This window comes from Pseudophryne corroboree, chromosome 1 (assembly GCF_028390025.1).
Source record: "Pseudophryne corroboree isolate aPseCor3 chromosome 1, aPseCor3.hap2, whole genome shotgun sequence".
NCBI lineage: Eukaryota > Metazoa > Chordata > Amphibia > Anura > Myobatrachidae > Pseudophryne > Pseudophryne corroboree.
The window spans coordinates 984,188,432-984,201,727 of NC_086444.1; the positions used below are offsets into that span (position 1 = coordinate 984,188,432).

At 47.7% G+C, this 13,296-nt stretch overlaps 1 protein-coding gene across 2 annotated transcripts in view; it reads left to right on the top strand.

Annotated features, from left to right (window-relative positions):
• The window catches only part of LRBA (LPS responsive beige-like anchor protein), a 1,108,277-nt gene that overhangs the window by 174,508 nt on the left and 920,473 nt on the right, over positions 1-13,296 (top strand). For both annotated transcript variants that reach the window (XM_063920568.1, XM_063920569.1), the window contains exons 11-12: positions 4,224-4,332; positions 5,897-6,049. In XM_063920568.1, coding sequence (XP_063776638.1) covers positions 4,224-4,332; positions 5,897-6,049 — 262 coding nt within the window. The remainder of the gene's footprint in view (positions 1-4,223; positions 4,333-5,896; positions 6,050-13,296) is intronic.

The following is a 13,296-nucleotide window of genomic DNA, read 5'->3' on the forward strand; positions in this document are numbered from 1 at the left end:
AAAAGGTGGCAGATTCCCAAGAGAATTTTTATGGCATATCCTTTCCCCTCTGACAACAGGGAAAAGTGGGAGTCATCTCCCAATGTGGACAAGGCTCTGTCCCGGCTGTCCAAGAAGGTGGCGCTTCCGTCTCCCGACACTGCTGCCCTCAAGGATCCTGCGGATCGTAAGCAGGAAACATCATTAAAGGCCATTTATGTCACTACGGGTGCACTCCTCAGACCTGCCGTGGCTATTGCTAAGTGGGCTGATAATTTGGCATCTGACATGGATACCCTGGATAGGGATAACATTCTTTTGACTCTGTTATATCAGGGACGCTGCAGCTTACCTAAAGGATGCGGCAAGGGATATTGGTCTCTTGGGATCAAGGGCCAATGTCATGGCAGTCTCGGCCAGGAGAGCGCTGTGGATTCATCAATGGAATGCTGATGCCGACTCCAAGAAAGCTATGGAAGCTCTCCCTTATAAAGGTAGTGTCTTGTTTGGTGACTGCCTCTCTGACCTGGTGTCTACCGCTACAGCGGGTAAGTCATCTTTTCTTCCTTATGTTCCAGCACAACAGAAAAAGGCACCCCATTATCAGATGCAGTCCTTTCGGCCTACTAAATACAAAAAAGGAAGAGGCTCGTCCTTCCTTGCATCAAAAGGTAGAGGGAGGGGAAAAAGGTCGCCTGCTGTGTCAGGCTCCCAGGAACAAAAGTCCTCCCCGGCCTCTGCCAAGTCCACCGCATGACGCTGGGGCTCCCCTACGGGAGTCCGTGCCGGTGGGGGCGCGTCTCAGACTCTTCAGTCAGGTCTGGTTTCACTCGGGCCTAGATCCTTGGGTGTTAGACATAGTGTCCCAAGGGTACAAACTGGAGTTTCAGGAGGTGCCCCCCCACCGATTTTTCAAATCAGCCTTGCCAGTTTCTATCCCAGAAAGGGAAGTAGTGAGTGCTGCGATACAAAAGCTGTGTCAACAGAGTGTCATTGTCCCGGTACCCCCGTCCCAACTGGGAGAAAGGTTTTATTCGAGCCTCTTTGTCGTGCCAAAGCCGGACGGCTCGGTCAGACCGATCCTGAACCTAAAATCCCTCAATCTGCATTATGAAACTTTCAAGTTCAAGAAGGAATCTCTTCGAGCAGTGATCTCCAGTCTAGAAGGGGGGGATTTTATGGCGTCAGTCGACATAAAAGATGCCTACTTACACGTCCCGATCAATCCTCCACATCAAGCTTTCCTAAGATTTGCGGTGCAGGATTATCATTACCAATTTCAGACGTTGCCGTTTGGGCTTTCCACGGCCCCCGAGGGTCTTCACCAAAGTGATAGCGGAAATGATGGTACGCCTACGCAAGCAGGGTGTCACAATTATCCCGTACTTGGACGATCTCCTGATAAAGGCGAGATCGAAGGAGCAGTTGCTAAGAAATGTGGATCTCTCCGGATTCTAAATTTGCCAAAGTCTCAGTTGATTCCGACAACTCGGCTGCCTTTCTTGGGCATGATCCTGGACACGTAACTGCAAAGATTCTGAAACCGGCAAGAGTGTCGATTCATCAATACACTCGAGTGCTAGGGAAGATAGTTGCGGCTTACGAAGCCATTCCGTTTGGCAGGTTTCATGCCCGGGTGTTTCAGTGGGATCTGCTGGACAAATGGTCCGGGTCTCACCTGCACATGCACCGGAGAATAAGTCTATCTTCCAGGACCAGAATTTCTCTCCTGTGGTGGCTGCAAAGTTCTCACCTTTTAGAGGGACGAAGGTTCGGGATCCAGGATTGGGTCCTGCTGACCACGGATGCAAGTCTCCGAGGCTGGGGAGCAGTCACACAAGGAAGAAGTTTCCAGGGAAAATGGTCAAGCCAGGAAACTTGTCTCCACATAAACTTTCTGGAGTTAAGAGCCATTTACAACGGCCTTCTGCAAGCGGAACACCACCTTCGAGGTCTACCTGTCCTGATTCAGTCGGACAACGTAACAGCGGTGGCGTACGTAAACCGCCAAGGCGGAACAAAGAGCAGAGCGGCGATGGCGGAGGCCACAAGAGTTCTCCGCTGGGCGGAAAAGCACGTGAGCGCTCTGTCAGCAGTCTTCCTTCCGGGCGTGGACAACTGGTAAGCAGACTTCCTCAGCAGACACGATCTTCATCCCAGAGAGTGGGCTCTTCATCAAGAGGTATTTGCAAAAGTGACAGGGCGCTGGGGACTTCCTCTGATAGACATGATGGCGTCTCGCCTCAACAAGATGCTTCCGAGGTATTGTTCCAGGTCAAGGGACCCCCAAGGCACTGCAGTGGATGCCCTGGTAACTCCGTGGATGTTTCAGTCGGTATATGTGTTCCCTCCACTTCCTCTCATTCCAAAGGTGTTGAGGATCATAAGATGAACAAGGGTTTCGGCAGTACTCGTCGTTCCAGATTGGCTATGGAGGGCCTGGTATCCGGATCTTCAGGAATTGCTCATAGAAGATCCTTTGCCGCTTCCTCTCAGAGAGGACCTGTTACTGCAGGAGCCATGCGTATTTCAGGACTTACCGCGGCTGCGTTTGACGGCGTGGACGTTGAACGCCAAATCCTAGCTCGAAAGGGTATTCCCAGGGAAGTCATCCCCACTTTCCTTAAGGCTAGAAAGGAGGTCACGGCGAAGCATTATCACCGTATTTGGAGAAAATATGTGTTGTGGTGTGAAGCCAAGAAAGCTCCTACGGAGGAGTTTCAGCTGGGTCGTTTCCTCCATTTTTTGCAGGCAGGCGTGGATGCAGGCCTGAAATTGGGTTCCATTAAAGTGCAGATTTCGGCTTTATCTATTTTCTTTCAGAAAGAATTGGCCGTCCTTCCTGAAGTTCAGACTTTCGTGAAGGGAGTGCTGCATATCCATCCTCCGTTTGTGCCACCTGTGGTGTTGCAATTTCTTATGTCTCACTGGTTTGACCCTTTGCGAAAGGTTGAGTTGAAATTTCTCACTTGGAAAGTGGTCATGCTTTTGGCCTTGGCGTCCGCCAGGCGGGTGTCGGAATTGGCGGCTTTGTCTCACAAGATTTTCCATGTGGATAGAGCGGAATTGAGAACTCGTTAACAATTTCTGCCGAAGGTGGTTTCTTCGTTTCACATAAATAAACCTATTGTGGTGCCTGTGGCTACGGATGCCGTGACGGTGCCAAAATCTCTCGATGTCGTAAGAGCTTTGAAAATTTATTTCGCCAAAACAGCTCTTGTTAGGAAAACGGAGGCTGTTTGTCCTGTATGCTTCCAACAAGATTAAAAATCCTGCTTCCAAGCAGACTCTTGCACGCTGGATTTGTGATACGATTCAGCACGCTCATTCTACGGCTGGATTGCCGTTGCCGAAGTTAGTGAAGGCCCATTCTACCAGGAAGGTGGTCTCATCTTGGGCGGCTGCCCGAGGGGTCTCGGCACTTCAACTTTGCTGAGCAGCTAAGTGGTCGGGTTCAAACACTTTTGCTAAGTTCTACAAGTTTGATACCCTGGCTGATGAGGACCTCATGTTTGCTCAATCGGTGCTGTAGAGTCGTCCACACTCTACCGTCCGGTCTGGAGTTTTGGTATAGACCCCATGGTCCTTTTGGAGTCCCCAGCATCCTCTAGGACGTAAGAGAAAATAGGATTTTAATACCTACCGGTAAATCCTTTTCTCCTAGTCCGTAGAGGATGCTGGGCGCCCATCCCAGGGCGGACTGTTACTTGCAGTTGTGTTGTTAGTTGTAGTTGTTTTCGGTTACACGAAGGTTGTGTATCGGTTATTTTCAGCTTGTTGCTGTTTTTCGTTCATACTGTTATCTGGTATTCCTGCTAACCCAGTTGTGGTGTGAGCTGGTATGTATCTCACCCTTAGTGTAACAAAAATTATTTTCCTCGAAATGTCAGTCTCCCTGGGCACAGTTCCTATAACTGAGGTCTGGAGGAGGGGCATAGAGGGAGGAGCCAGTTCACACCCATTCAAAGTCTTAGTGTGCCCATGTCTCCTGCGGATCCTGTCTATACCCCATGGTCCTTTTGGAGTCCCCAGCATCCTCTACGGACTAGGAGAAAAGGATTTACCGGTAGGTATTAAAATCCTATTTTTTGGATTGTGGGATTTTTTTTTGAATTGGGTATAGAATTTCCATGATACCTAAATTACTAAAGTCATCTGCTAATCAGTGTTGTGTTCTGCAGTACTTTTGTGATGAAAGGAATTTTTTTTTTTGGTCTAATAACTTTTCTTTTGTCCTTCTTAAGTTCCACTCTTTTGGCCTTCATTTTGGAGTTGCTGAAAAACTCTCTCGCTATGCAAGAACAGATGCTCTCCTCAAAGGGCTTCCTTGTAATAGGGTATAGTCTAGAGAAGGTAAGTGTGCTGGACATGATGTGTGGAGGAAGGCTTCACATCTGTCTATGATGTTGATTATTTTGTCAGTTATTGATTGTAGGTTGAGTCTCCCTTATCCAAAATGCTTGGGACCAGAGTTATTTTGGATATGGGATTTTTCCGTATTTTGGAATAATTGCATACCATAATGAGATATCATGGTGATGGGACCTAAATCTAAGCACAGAATGCATTTATGTTACATATACACCTTATACACACAGCCTGAAGGTCATTTTAGCCAATATTTTTTATAACTTTGTGCATTAAACAAAGTGTGTCTACATTCACACAATTCATTTATGTTTCATATATACCTTATACACACAGCCTGAAGGTCATTTAATACAATATTTTTAATAACTTTGTGTATTAAACAAAATTTGTGTACATTGAGCCATCAAAAAACAAAGGTTTCACTATCTCACTCTCACTCAAAAAAGTCCGTATTTCGGAATATTCCGTATTTCGGAATATTTGGATAAGGGATACTCAACCTGTATTTGCATTGCACATTTTATCCCAGATGTTCTGTAATTAATTATCACTGTACTTTTTTCATTAAAGAAAAACAAAAACACACACTGCAGAGATTTGTGCAATGTGCATCCTTACACTACTACGTTGTTGGCTGATCTAATTCCAGACCTGTTTATTTTACAGTGTTTGTATTACTGAATTAAAAATGTTCTCTTGGAGACGTTATCAGAGTTGTGAATTAAATTTTAACACTCTCTCTTTTTTAATTGCAGTTAGAATAACAAAATCTTAATTGCACTCTTCATGCATCTCCTCCACACTGGTTTTATTTTACTTGATAAGTTAATTTTAGCTGACAAGTGGCCATTGAATTAGTGGGCACTGGACTCATGCTAAGTATCATGTATACAAGGTGGGAATAAAAACATAAGAGTAACTCTCACTAGTAGGCACGTCTCTGTAAAAAGAAATCTATTAAAAATTGCGTAAAAAAAAACATTGATCCTGAACATGTTTATCTTTAAGGGATTTCTAACCGAAACCATTACCTATCTTATATAGCAACTGTGAGGGTTCTCCCCATGGGGTGGCACTCGATATACTGGCTGTTGGGATCCCGACAACTCTTCTGCCTCTTGGAGTGTTCACGACACCCCTGGAGGGAGAATAAATAGCATAGCGCTCCACCGTGCCCGCAAGGGGCTCTATTGCGCTCGCCCCGCTGCCGACATTCCGGTGGTCGGGGTCTCTGGCGTTGGTATGCTGGGCGCCGGGATCCCGACAGCCAGCCAAACATACACCCTCCCCATGTGACCTCCATCTTTTTCCAGTTTGCAGCCTACAAGGGATGTATTTTTGTATTTTCCAGACTGAAAAAAATAAAATAAAAAAAATCCAGTTTCTCTCCAATCAAGCTGACCTGCACTAAATAAAAAACACTATTATCTTTTTGAAAAAGAGAAGTTCTGTGAATGAATGTGATGCAACTTATTCAATGGAATTCATAACCTTAAAAAAACTAAAAGCTTTTTTTTTTTTATTTTCTCCCTTGGTCTGTATACAGTCTTCCAAATCGCATGTTACCAACACGGTCCTAGAGCTGAGCCTAGCATTTTCCAAATACCTGAGCACTTTGCATAATGGGGTCCCCTTACTAAAACAGTTGTGTGACCACATTCTACTTAACCCAGCAATATGGATTCATACATCAGCAAAGGTTAGTGCAAAAATATATATATTTTTTCTTACGTTTACCCATTTTCTATTCCAAATACCAAAGCCACATAATTTCCAGTATGGAGTTAGAGAATTAGTTTTTTCATACACAAATAGGTTATTTTTACTTTGATTTATATTGAGCTATATTTAACACCACAGACTTCCCACACACGTTTGCTTGGAGACCTGCATTATTACTCTGCTATATCCAAGGCTCCAATCTCCTACTTCTGTCTTGCCTACCTATTTAAATGTTGGAGTTGAATGAAATGAAATATGTTGTGCTGCTGTCAGGGCCACAAGAAGAAATTCAGGCCACGGGATTGCAGACTCTTATTTCCCTGAAATGCCAGTGTGCAACAATGGTGGTATGGGGGTGGGGGGTCCTGTCCCTACCTTTTTCTATGACTGCACAATTTGGCATATGATGTTGAGCATGGACGGTTGAGGCCAGAGCCATGTTGCCATATCCTCCCCCAGTGCTAGACCCAGAGCCAAGCTGATCCCAGGTATTTTTATAGCAATGCCCCTGGATGCTGCTACTACTATAATGCTCTGATTTGGCTCCATGTTATTCTAGCGCCGCCATCTTTTCTCCTGCACGTTAGTTTGTTGACCCTGTTATAAAGAATCATTGCTATAAACGAGTGTTGCTCTGACTCTAGTAAAACAAAGTTTAAAATGTCGACTAGGTTTCTTTACCTGCTGCCACATGAAAGCTAAACATAGTTTCTGCTGCAGGGTACACTGGGCTCCACAAGGATTAACATCGGTGTGTAGAGTAGGATCTTGATCCGAGGCACCAACAGGCTCAAAGCTTTGACTGTTCCCAAGATGCACAGCGCCGCCTCCTCTATAACCCCGCCTCCATGCACAGGAGCTCAGTTTGTTAGTTGGTGCCATGCAGTAAGCAGGCAATCAACAGGGGGCTGCCTGTGCAGCCCATATTTTAGCTTATATTGAAGAAAATAAGAAAAGAAAACTATCAAGACTTCAAGGGCTGCAGCTTTTAATGTCAGAAGACATACTCAGCTGCAGCTCCATCACTCCCCCAGCAGCGCTGTATACTCCTGCGCCCTGGTTGCCGGGTTACTACAGCAGAGGCTCCGGTGTCCTCCTTGTTAGTCACACACACCCGCCGCTGCCCTCCAGGATTGCGTGGCCACAGGTACAAGGGGAGGTAAGGGGTCTCTTTGGCCACTGTTAACCGCGATCTGGCGCGCCCCTGGCACTGTTACTGGGCAGCTGCTCCACTAGCTGCCGGGACACTGGGCACAGGTGTTGGTTTTTGCTCTCATAAAATCCCGTTTTTTTTATAGTCCGCAGCGCCCGGTGGGGAAGCCAGCAGGGGGAGAAGGCCTAACCTGTAGCCCCTCCCGCAGCCCCAGGGCGCTATTTCTGTGAATGTTCCCACCCTGGAGCTGCATATTTCTCCCTCGCTCCCTGTCAGCAGCCATCAATACGGAGCTGAGCTGTTCCTGGGATTGCTGGGGCAAATCCTCCTCTGTAAAGCCGCCTGATCGCCAGCGCTGTGTATTTTACTTGACACTAAAGTATTCTACCTGTCACTGGGACAGTGTTAGTTAAGAAAAAGTACATACATTCAGGGCTGTGTGGTGCAAACACCCTGTGATATACATCCAGTATCTACTGTGCTTTGTTATATCGATTGTTGACACATATAGCCATGCTGAGTATTACTTTGTATTGCTAGTCCAGTGCAGTTTTATGGTGCATAATTTCTGCATGGTACGCTTGTGACTATGTGTGTGTGTGCATGCAGCTGCTGCGTGGCTGCCATATCGGGTATTTCACTCAGTGTGCTGCTCCTATATTCCATAACCTGAGGGGGCTAAGTGTATCAGGTTTTCTGTATAATATAGGTTTTTCACAAGTTATGCTTGCTGTGTATTTTTCCTTGTGATTTATAGTCACCATATATCTCTTGAATTCCCAGTTTGTGCTGACACAGTCATACTTCACTGGGATGTTCTTGCTAGGTATATAGCTGCTAAGTATTGTACCAGGTTGTCCGATATTGTGCTTTTTGTTATGTCCGCTACACGAGACAACGGAGCTGGGGCTTCTCCCACATTGCGTGGAGGTGATGCCACAGACATTTTGGAGGCTAATATGGCAGCAGAGAGTTCAGGTTCAGGGGATACCTTACCCCCCCCAGTGGGTCTGTAGAACCCGGGGCAACAAATTACCCACCTTGGACTACCTTTTCCACGCTGTTAAACACGCTTGTAACTAAACTGGCGCCCCCTGTGGGACCACCTGTGCCACTGCAGCAATTTATGGTCCCTGCAGTTAATCCGCCATGGGCAGATCAAATCTCAACTCGGTTATAGCACTTGAACAGGTCACTGACTAAATCTAAATCTCACTCTTGCCCACTTAAGACTAAGTCATCTTCTAAACGGTCCATTATCTCCTCACAATCCACTCCTATCCCAGACACGTCCTCTGAGGAAGATTGTGCATATACTGATCCCACAGACACTGACTCAGATGCTTCTGATGGGGACGGGAAGTCAATGGTGGATGTCCCTGATTTGATTGAGTCAATTAAGCTCATTCTTCAGGTGTCTGATCCTGAGCCTGTCTCTAAAAAGCCAGACAGATTTAAACGCAAGAAGGTGGTTAAACAAGTTTTACCTCATTCTCAACACCTGGCTGACATTCGTCAGGAATCCTGGGAAAATCCGGAGACAAAATTCACACCAAATAAAAGGCTGTTGGCTCGCTACCCTCTCTCTGCGGAGCTATGTAAAACTTGGGAAACTCCTCCGCCTGTAGATTTTCATGTGGCAAGCATGGTAGTTTCCTTTGCTCTACCAGTAACTACCGTCACCTCTCTGAAGGAACCGACGGATAGACTTGTGGAGGGTTGTTTAAAAGCGATTTACACCCTAACGGGGGCTGTGCATAGGCCAACCATTGCAGCAACATGGGCTGCTGAAGCTGTTGAGGCGTGGGCTCAGGAGCTAGAGGCTGAGCTGCCTTCTAATGCTTCTGAGCATGCTCGACAGGGTCTCTCATATATTACCACGGCTTCTCTATACCTTAAGGAGGCAGCCTCCGATGCTGGTGTGCTGGCGGCCAAGGCTGCTACTACGTCCGTCTTGGCCAGACGTATCCTTTGGTTGAGATCATGGTCAGTGGATATGGATTCCAAGAAAACCCTGGATGTGCTTCCTTTCAAGGGAGACATTCTCTTTGGAGAAGACCTCAATAAGATTGTAGCTGATCTAGCTACTGCTAAAACAGCTTGCCTACCTAGTACGGCTCCTTCCACGCAGAAGTCTAAAAGTACTTTCCCTCGGCCCTTTCGTCCTCCAGGTAAAGCAAAAGGTCAGGCGTACCCAAAGCAAGCTCGTGCTTCCAGACTGAAGCGAGCCTGGGCTGCCCGTCAGCCTGCTTCCAAAACTGACGAGCCTGCCGCTTGACGGGGCGGGCCTTCCTCTGGGTATTCCCAGGACGGGGTGCCAACTTCTAGATTTTGCCCAGGAATGGTTGAAGGCCACTTCCGATGCCTGGGTAAGGGAAGTAGTCACTCAAGGTTACGCCGTACCCTTCAAGAATTGTCATCGATTTTGCCTGACAGCTGTTCCTCTGGACCCGACAAAGGCAAACACGCTGCATTCGGTGATACATTCCCTCCTGTCCACAGGAGTGGTAGTACAGGTGCCTGTGGCTCAGAGAGGCAAGGGGTACTATTCATCGCTGTTTCTTGTCCCGAAAACGAACGGGTCCTTATGGCCCATTCTCAATCTGAAGTCCTTGAACAAGCATGTGCGGGTATCCAAGTTTCATATGGAAACTCTGCGCTCTATTGTTCTGGCCTTGGAGCCTGGGGACTATATGATCTCCCTGGACATACAGGATGCCTACCTGCATATTCCTATTGCAGTATCTCATCAGCAGTACCTCAGGTTTGCGGTGGGCAATCTTCATTACCAATTTCGGTCGTTACCCTCTGGTTTGACAATGGCTCCCCGAGTTTTCACCAAAGTAATGGAGGTCATGACAGCTACACTCCGCCGTCAAGGGGTCAGGATCCTACCGTACTTGGATGACTAGTTGATCCTGGCGAATTTCCCAGATCTTCTCCTGTGTCATCTAGATCTGACGGTCCAGTTCATGAAAGCCCACGGGTGTCTGATCAACTGGAAGAAATCCTCCCTGGTTCCTGCTCGGAGCATGGTACACCTGGGAGCGTTATTGGACACCCACAACCAACGGTTGTTCTTGTCTCAGGGGAAAGTCCTGAAGCTTCAGGACAGGATTCGATGCTTCCTATCTCGTCCGCAAGTGTCGATACATTCGGCAATGCAAGTGCTAGGTCTCATAGTGTCGGCTTTCGACATGGTGGACTATGCTCCGTTCCATTCTCTCCCTCTGCAGAAGTTTAATTCTGACCAAGTGGGACGGCCTGCCTCACTGGATCAGATCTCACATGATCTCCTTGTTTCCGGAGGTCCGCCTGTCACTGAGCTGGTGGCTTCAAGACCAACGATTGAGCAGTGGCCGTCCCATCTGGATATCCAACTGGGTCCTTCTGACGATGGATGCCACTCTGAGACGTTGGGGCGCGGTGTTGGAACAACACTCTCTCTTCAGGGTCGGTGGACCAAGGAGGAGTCTCTACTCCTGATGAATATTCTGGATCTGCGGGCAGTGTTCAATGCGTTGACAATGGCCCAGCATCTAATACAGAACAGACCTGTTCAAGTACCAGCGGACAACGCCACCACGGTGGCGTACATCAATCATCAAGGCTGCACTCGAAGCCGCATGGCATTGAGGGAAGTATCATGGATCCTTCAGTGGGCAGAACGCCATCTGCCGGCCATATCCGCAGTGTTCATTCCGGGGGTCCTAAACTCAGAAGTGGACTTTCTCAGTCAGGACGTACACGCCGGCGAATGGAGCCTCCATCCAGAGGTGTTTCAACTTCTCGTGGACAAGTGGGCCCTTCCAGAAGTGGACCTGATGGCGTCTCAACACAATCACAAGGTTCCGGTCTTCGGAGCAAGGACAAGGGATCCTCAAGCAGCGTTCGTGGATGCTCTGTCAATCCCATGGAACTTTCGGCTGCCGTTCCTGTTCCCTCCGGCTTCACTCCAGCCCAGAGTGATACGGAAGTTCAAGCAAGAAGGAGGAAAACTACTTCTGATCGCTCCAGCATGGCCCAGGCGGCACTGGTTCTCCAATCTACAGGCCCACTCGCTAGATCGTCCCCTTCTACTTCCACCACGACCAGACCTCCACGTTCAGGGCCCTTGTGTTTACCAGGACTTGGCCTGTCTGGCTTTGACCGCATGGCTCTTGAAGCTTCCGTCCTGAGGGCCAAGGGTTTTTCTGAGGCGGTCGTTCAAACTATGTTGAAGGCCCATAAGCTGGCTTCTGCTCGGATTTACCATAGGGTCTGGAATGCTTACTTTACTTATTGTGCGTCTCACAATCATGACGTTTTCAAGATTAGCACGGCCAAACTGTTGGCCTTCCTACAACAGGGCCTGGACTTAGGCCTGCGTCTGGTCTCTCTCAAGGTTCACATTTCTGCCTTGTCGGTTTGGTTTCAGAGAAATATTGCTCCCCTCCGGATGTTCATACATTCACTCAGGGCGTTTTGTGGATTCAGCGTCCTTTTGCACCTCCTGTGGCCCCTTGGGATGTGTCTGTGGTACTGGAGGCCTTGCAAGAGTCTCCGTTTGAACCTCTTGCCTCTGCTGACCTTAAGTGGCTGTCCCTTAAGGTGCTGTTTTTGCTGGCTATTGCTTCAGCTAGAAGGGTCTCGTACTTGGGTGCCTTATCCTGTAAGTCCCCCCATTTGATTTTTCATCGTGACCGGGCGGTTCTTAAAACGCGACTGGGTTATTTACCCAAGGTGGTGTCTTCCTTCCACCTTAACCAGGAGATTGTGGTACAGACCTTTAATTCTCCTGAGTTGTCTTCCAAAGAACGATCTTTGGATGTGGTATCGGCTCTCCGTATCTATATGAAGAGAACATCTTCCATTAGCAAATCTGATTCTCTTTGTTCTGTTTGGTTTTCACAAATGTGGCTGGCCTGCTTCCAAGCAGACCCTGGCCAGATGGATTAGAGTGGTAATTGCACATGCTTATGTACAGGCTGGTCATCCAGCTCCTGCTACCATCAAAGCCCGTTCTTCTTGGTCGGTTGGACCTTCTTGGGCGGCCCACCGTGGTGCGACCCTTGAACAATTGTGCAAGGCGGCTACGTGGTCCTCAGGAAACACGTTACGTTTATAATGTTCTATGCCTTTGGTACTTCAGCCTCCCAGAATGCTTCCTTTGGACGCCAGTTTCTTGTGCCTGCTACAGTGCGTCCCCTCCCATAAGGAACAACTTTAGGACATCCCCGGTGTTAATGCTTGTGGAGCCCAGTGTACCCCGCAGCAGAAAACGAGATTTATGTTAAGAACTTACCGTTGTTAAATCTCTTTCTGCGAGGTACACTGGGCTCCACAGGGCGCCCACCCTGACGCACTTAGCTTCTTTGGGTTGGTGTGGCATAACCGCTGACACCCTCTCCTGTAGTGAGTGTGTGTTGTAATTGGCTAAGAGCGATTGTCGTCTCTAGTACCTGCTACTGCATTGGGCTGGTTAACGAAACTGAGCTCCTGTGCACGGAAGCGGGGTTATAGAGGAGGCGGCGCCGTGCATCTTGGGAACAGACAAAGCTTTGAGTCTGTTGGTGCCTCAGATCAAGATCTTACTCTACACCACGATGTTAATCCTTGTGGAGCCCAGTGGACCTCGCAGAAAGATTTAACAACGGTAAGTTCTTACCATGAATCTCGTTTTATGTTGCAGTGGACATAGTGGTTCTAGAAAATGACCTTATAATTGATGTAACCTTAAAAGAATACTAGCATGGCAAAAAGCTTTTAATTTAATATAGTATTGATTTATAGCCAGCATGTGTTAGGCAGAAGTAACCTCTTGGGTGCAGGCATACCTTTCTATAAACTGAATTAAAGTGCGCCGCGAGCAGGAAAGTTTTGGTAAGGCGGCAGGCTGGCCGTAGGGTGCAAATTCTGGAATGACCTCTGCTGCAACTCCTATAACGTTACTACCGCTGTGACCTGGGCATGTTGTGGTCTTTGTGCCTGAACTTCTGTATGCTGGTCCTACTCTTTTTCTAGCTTACTGGACAGAGATGGCTCCTATCCCAGGTGCAGTTCACAGTGGACTCCCTAATACAGAGCAGTGT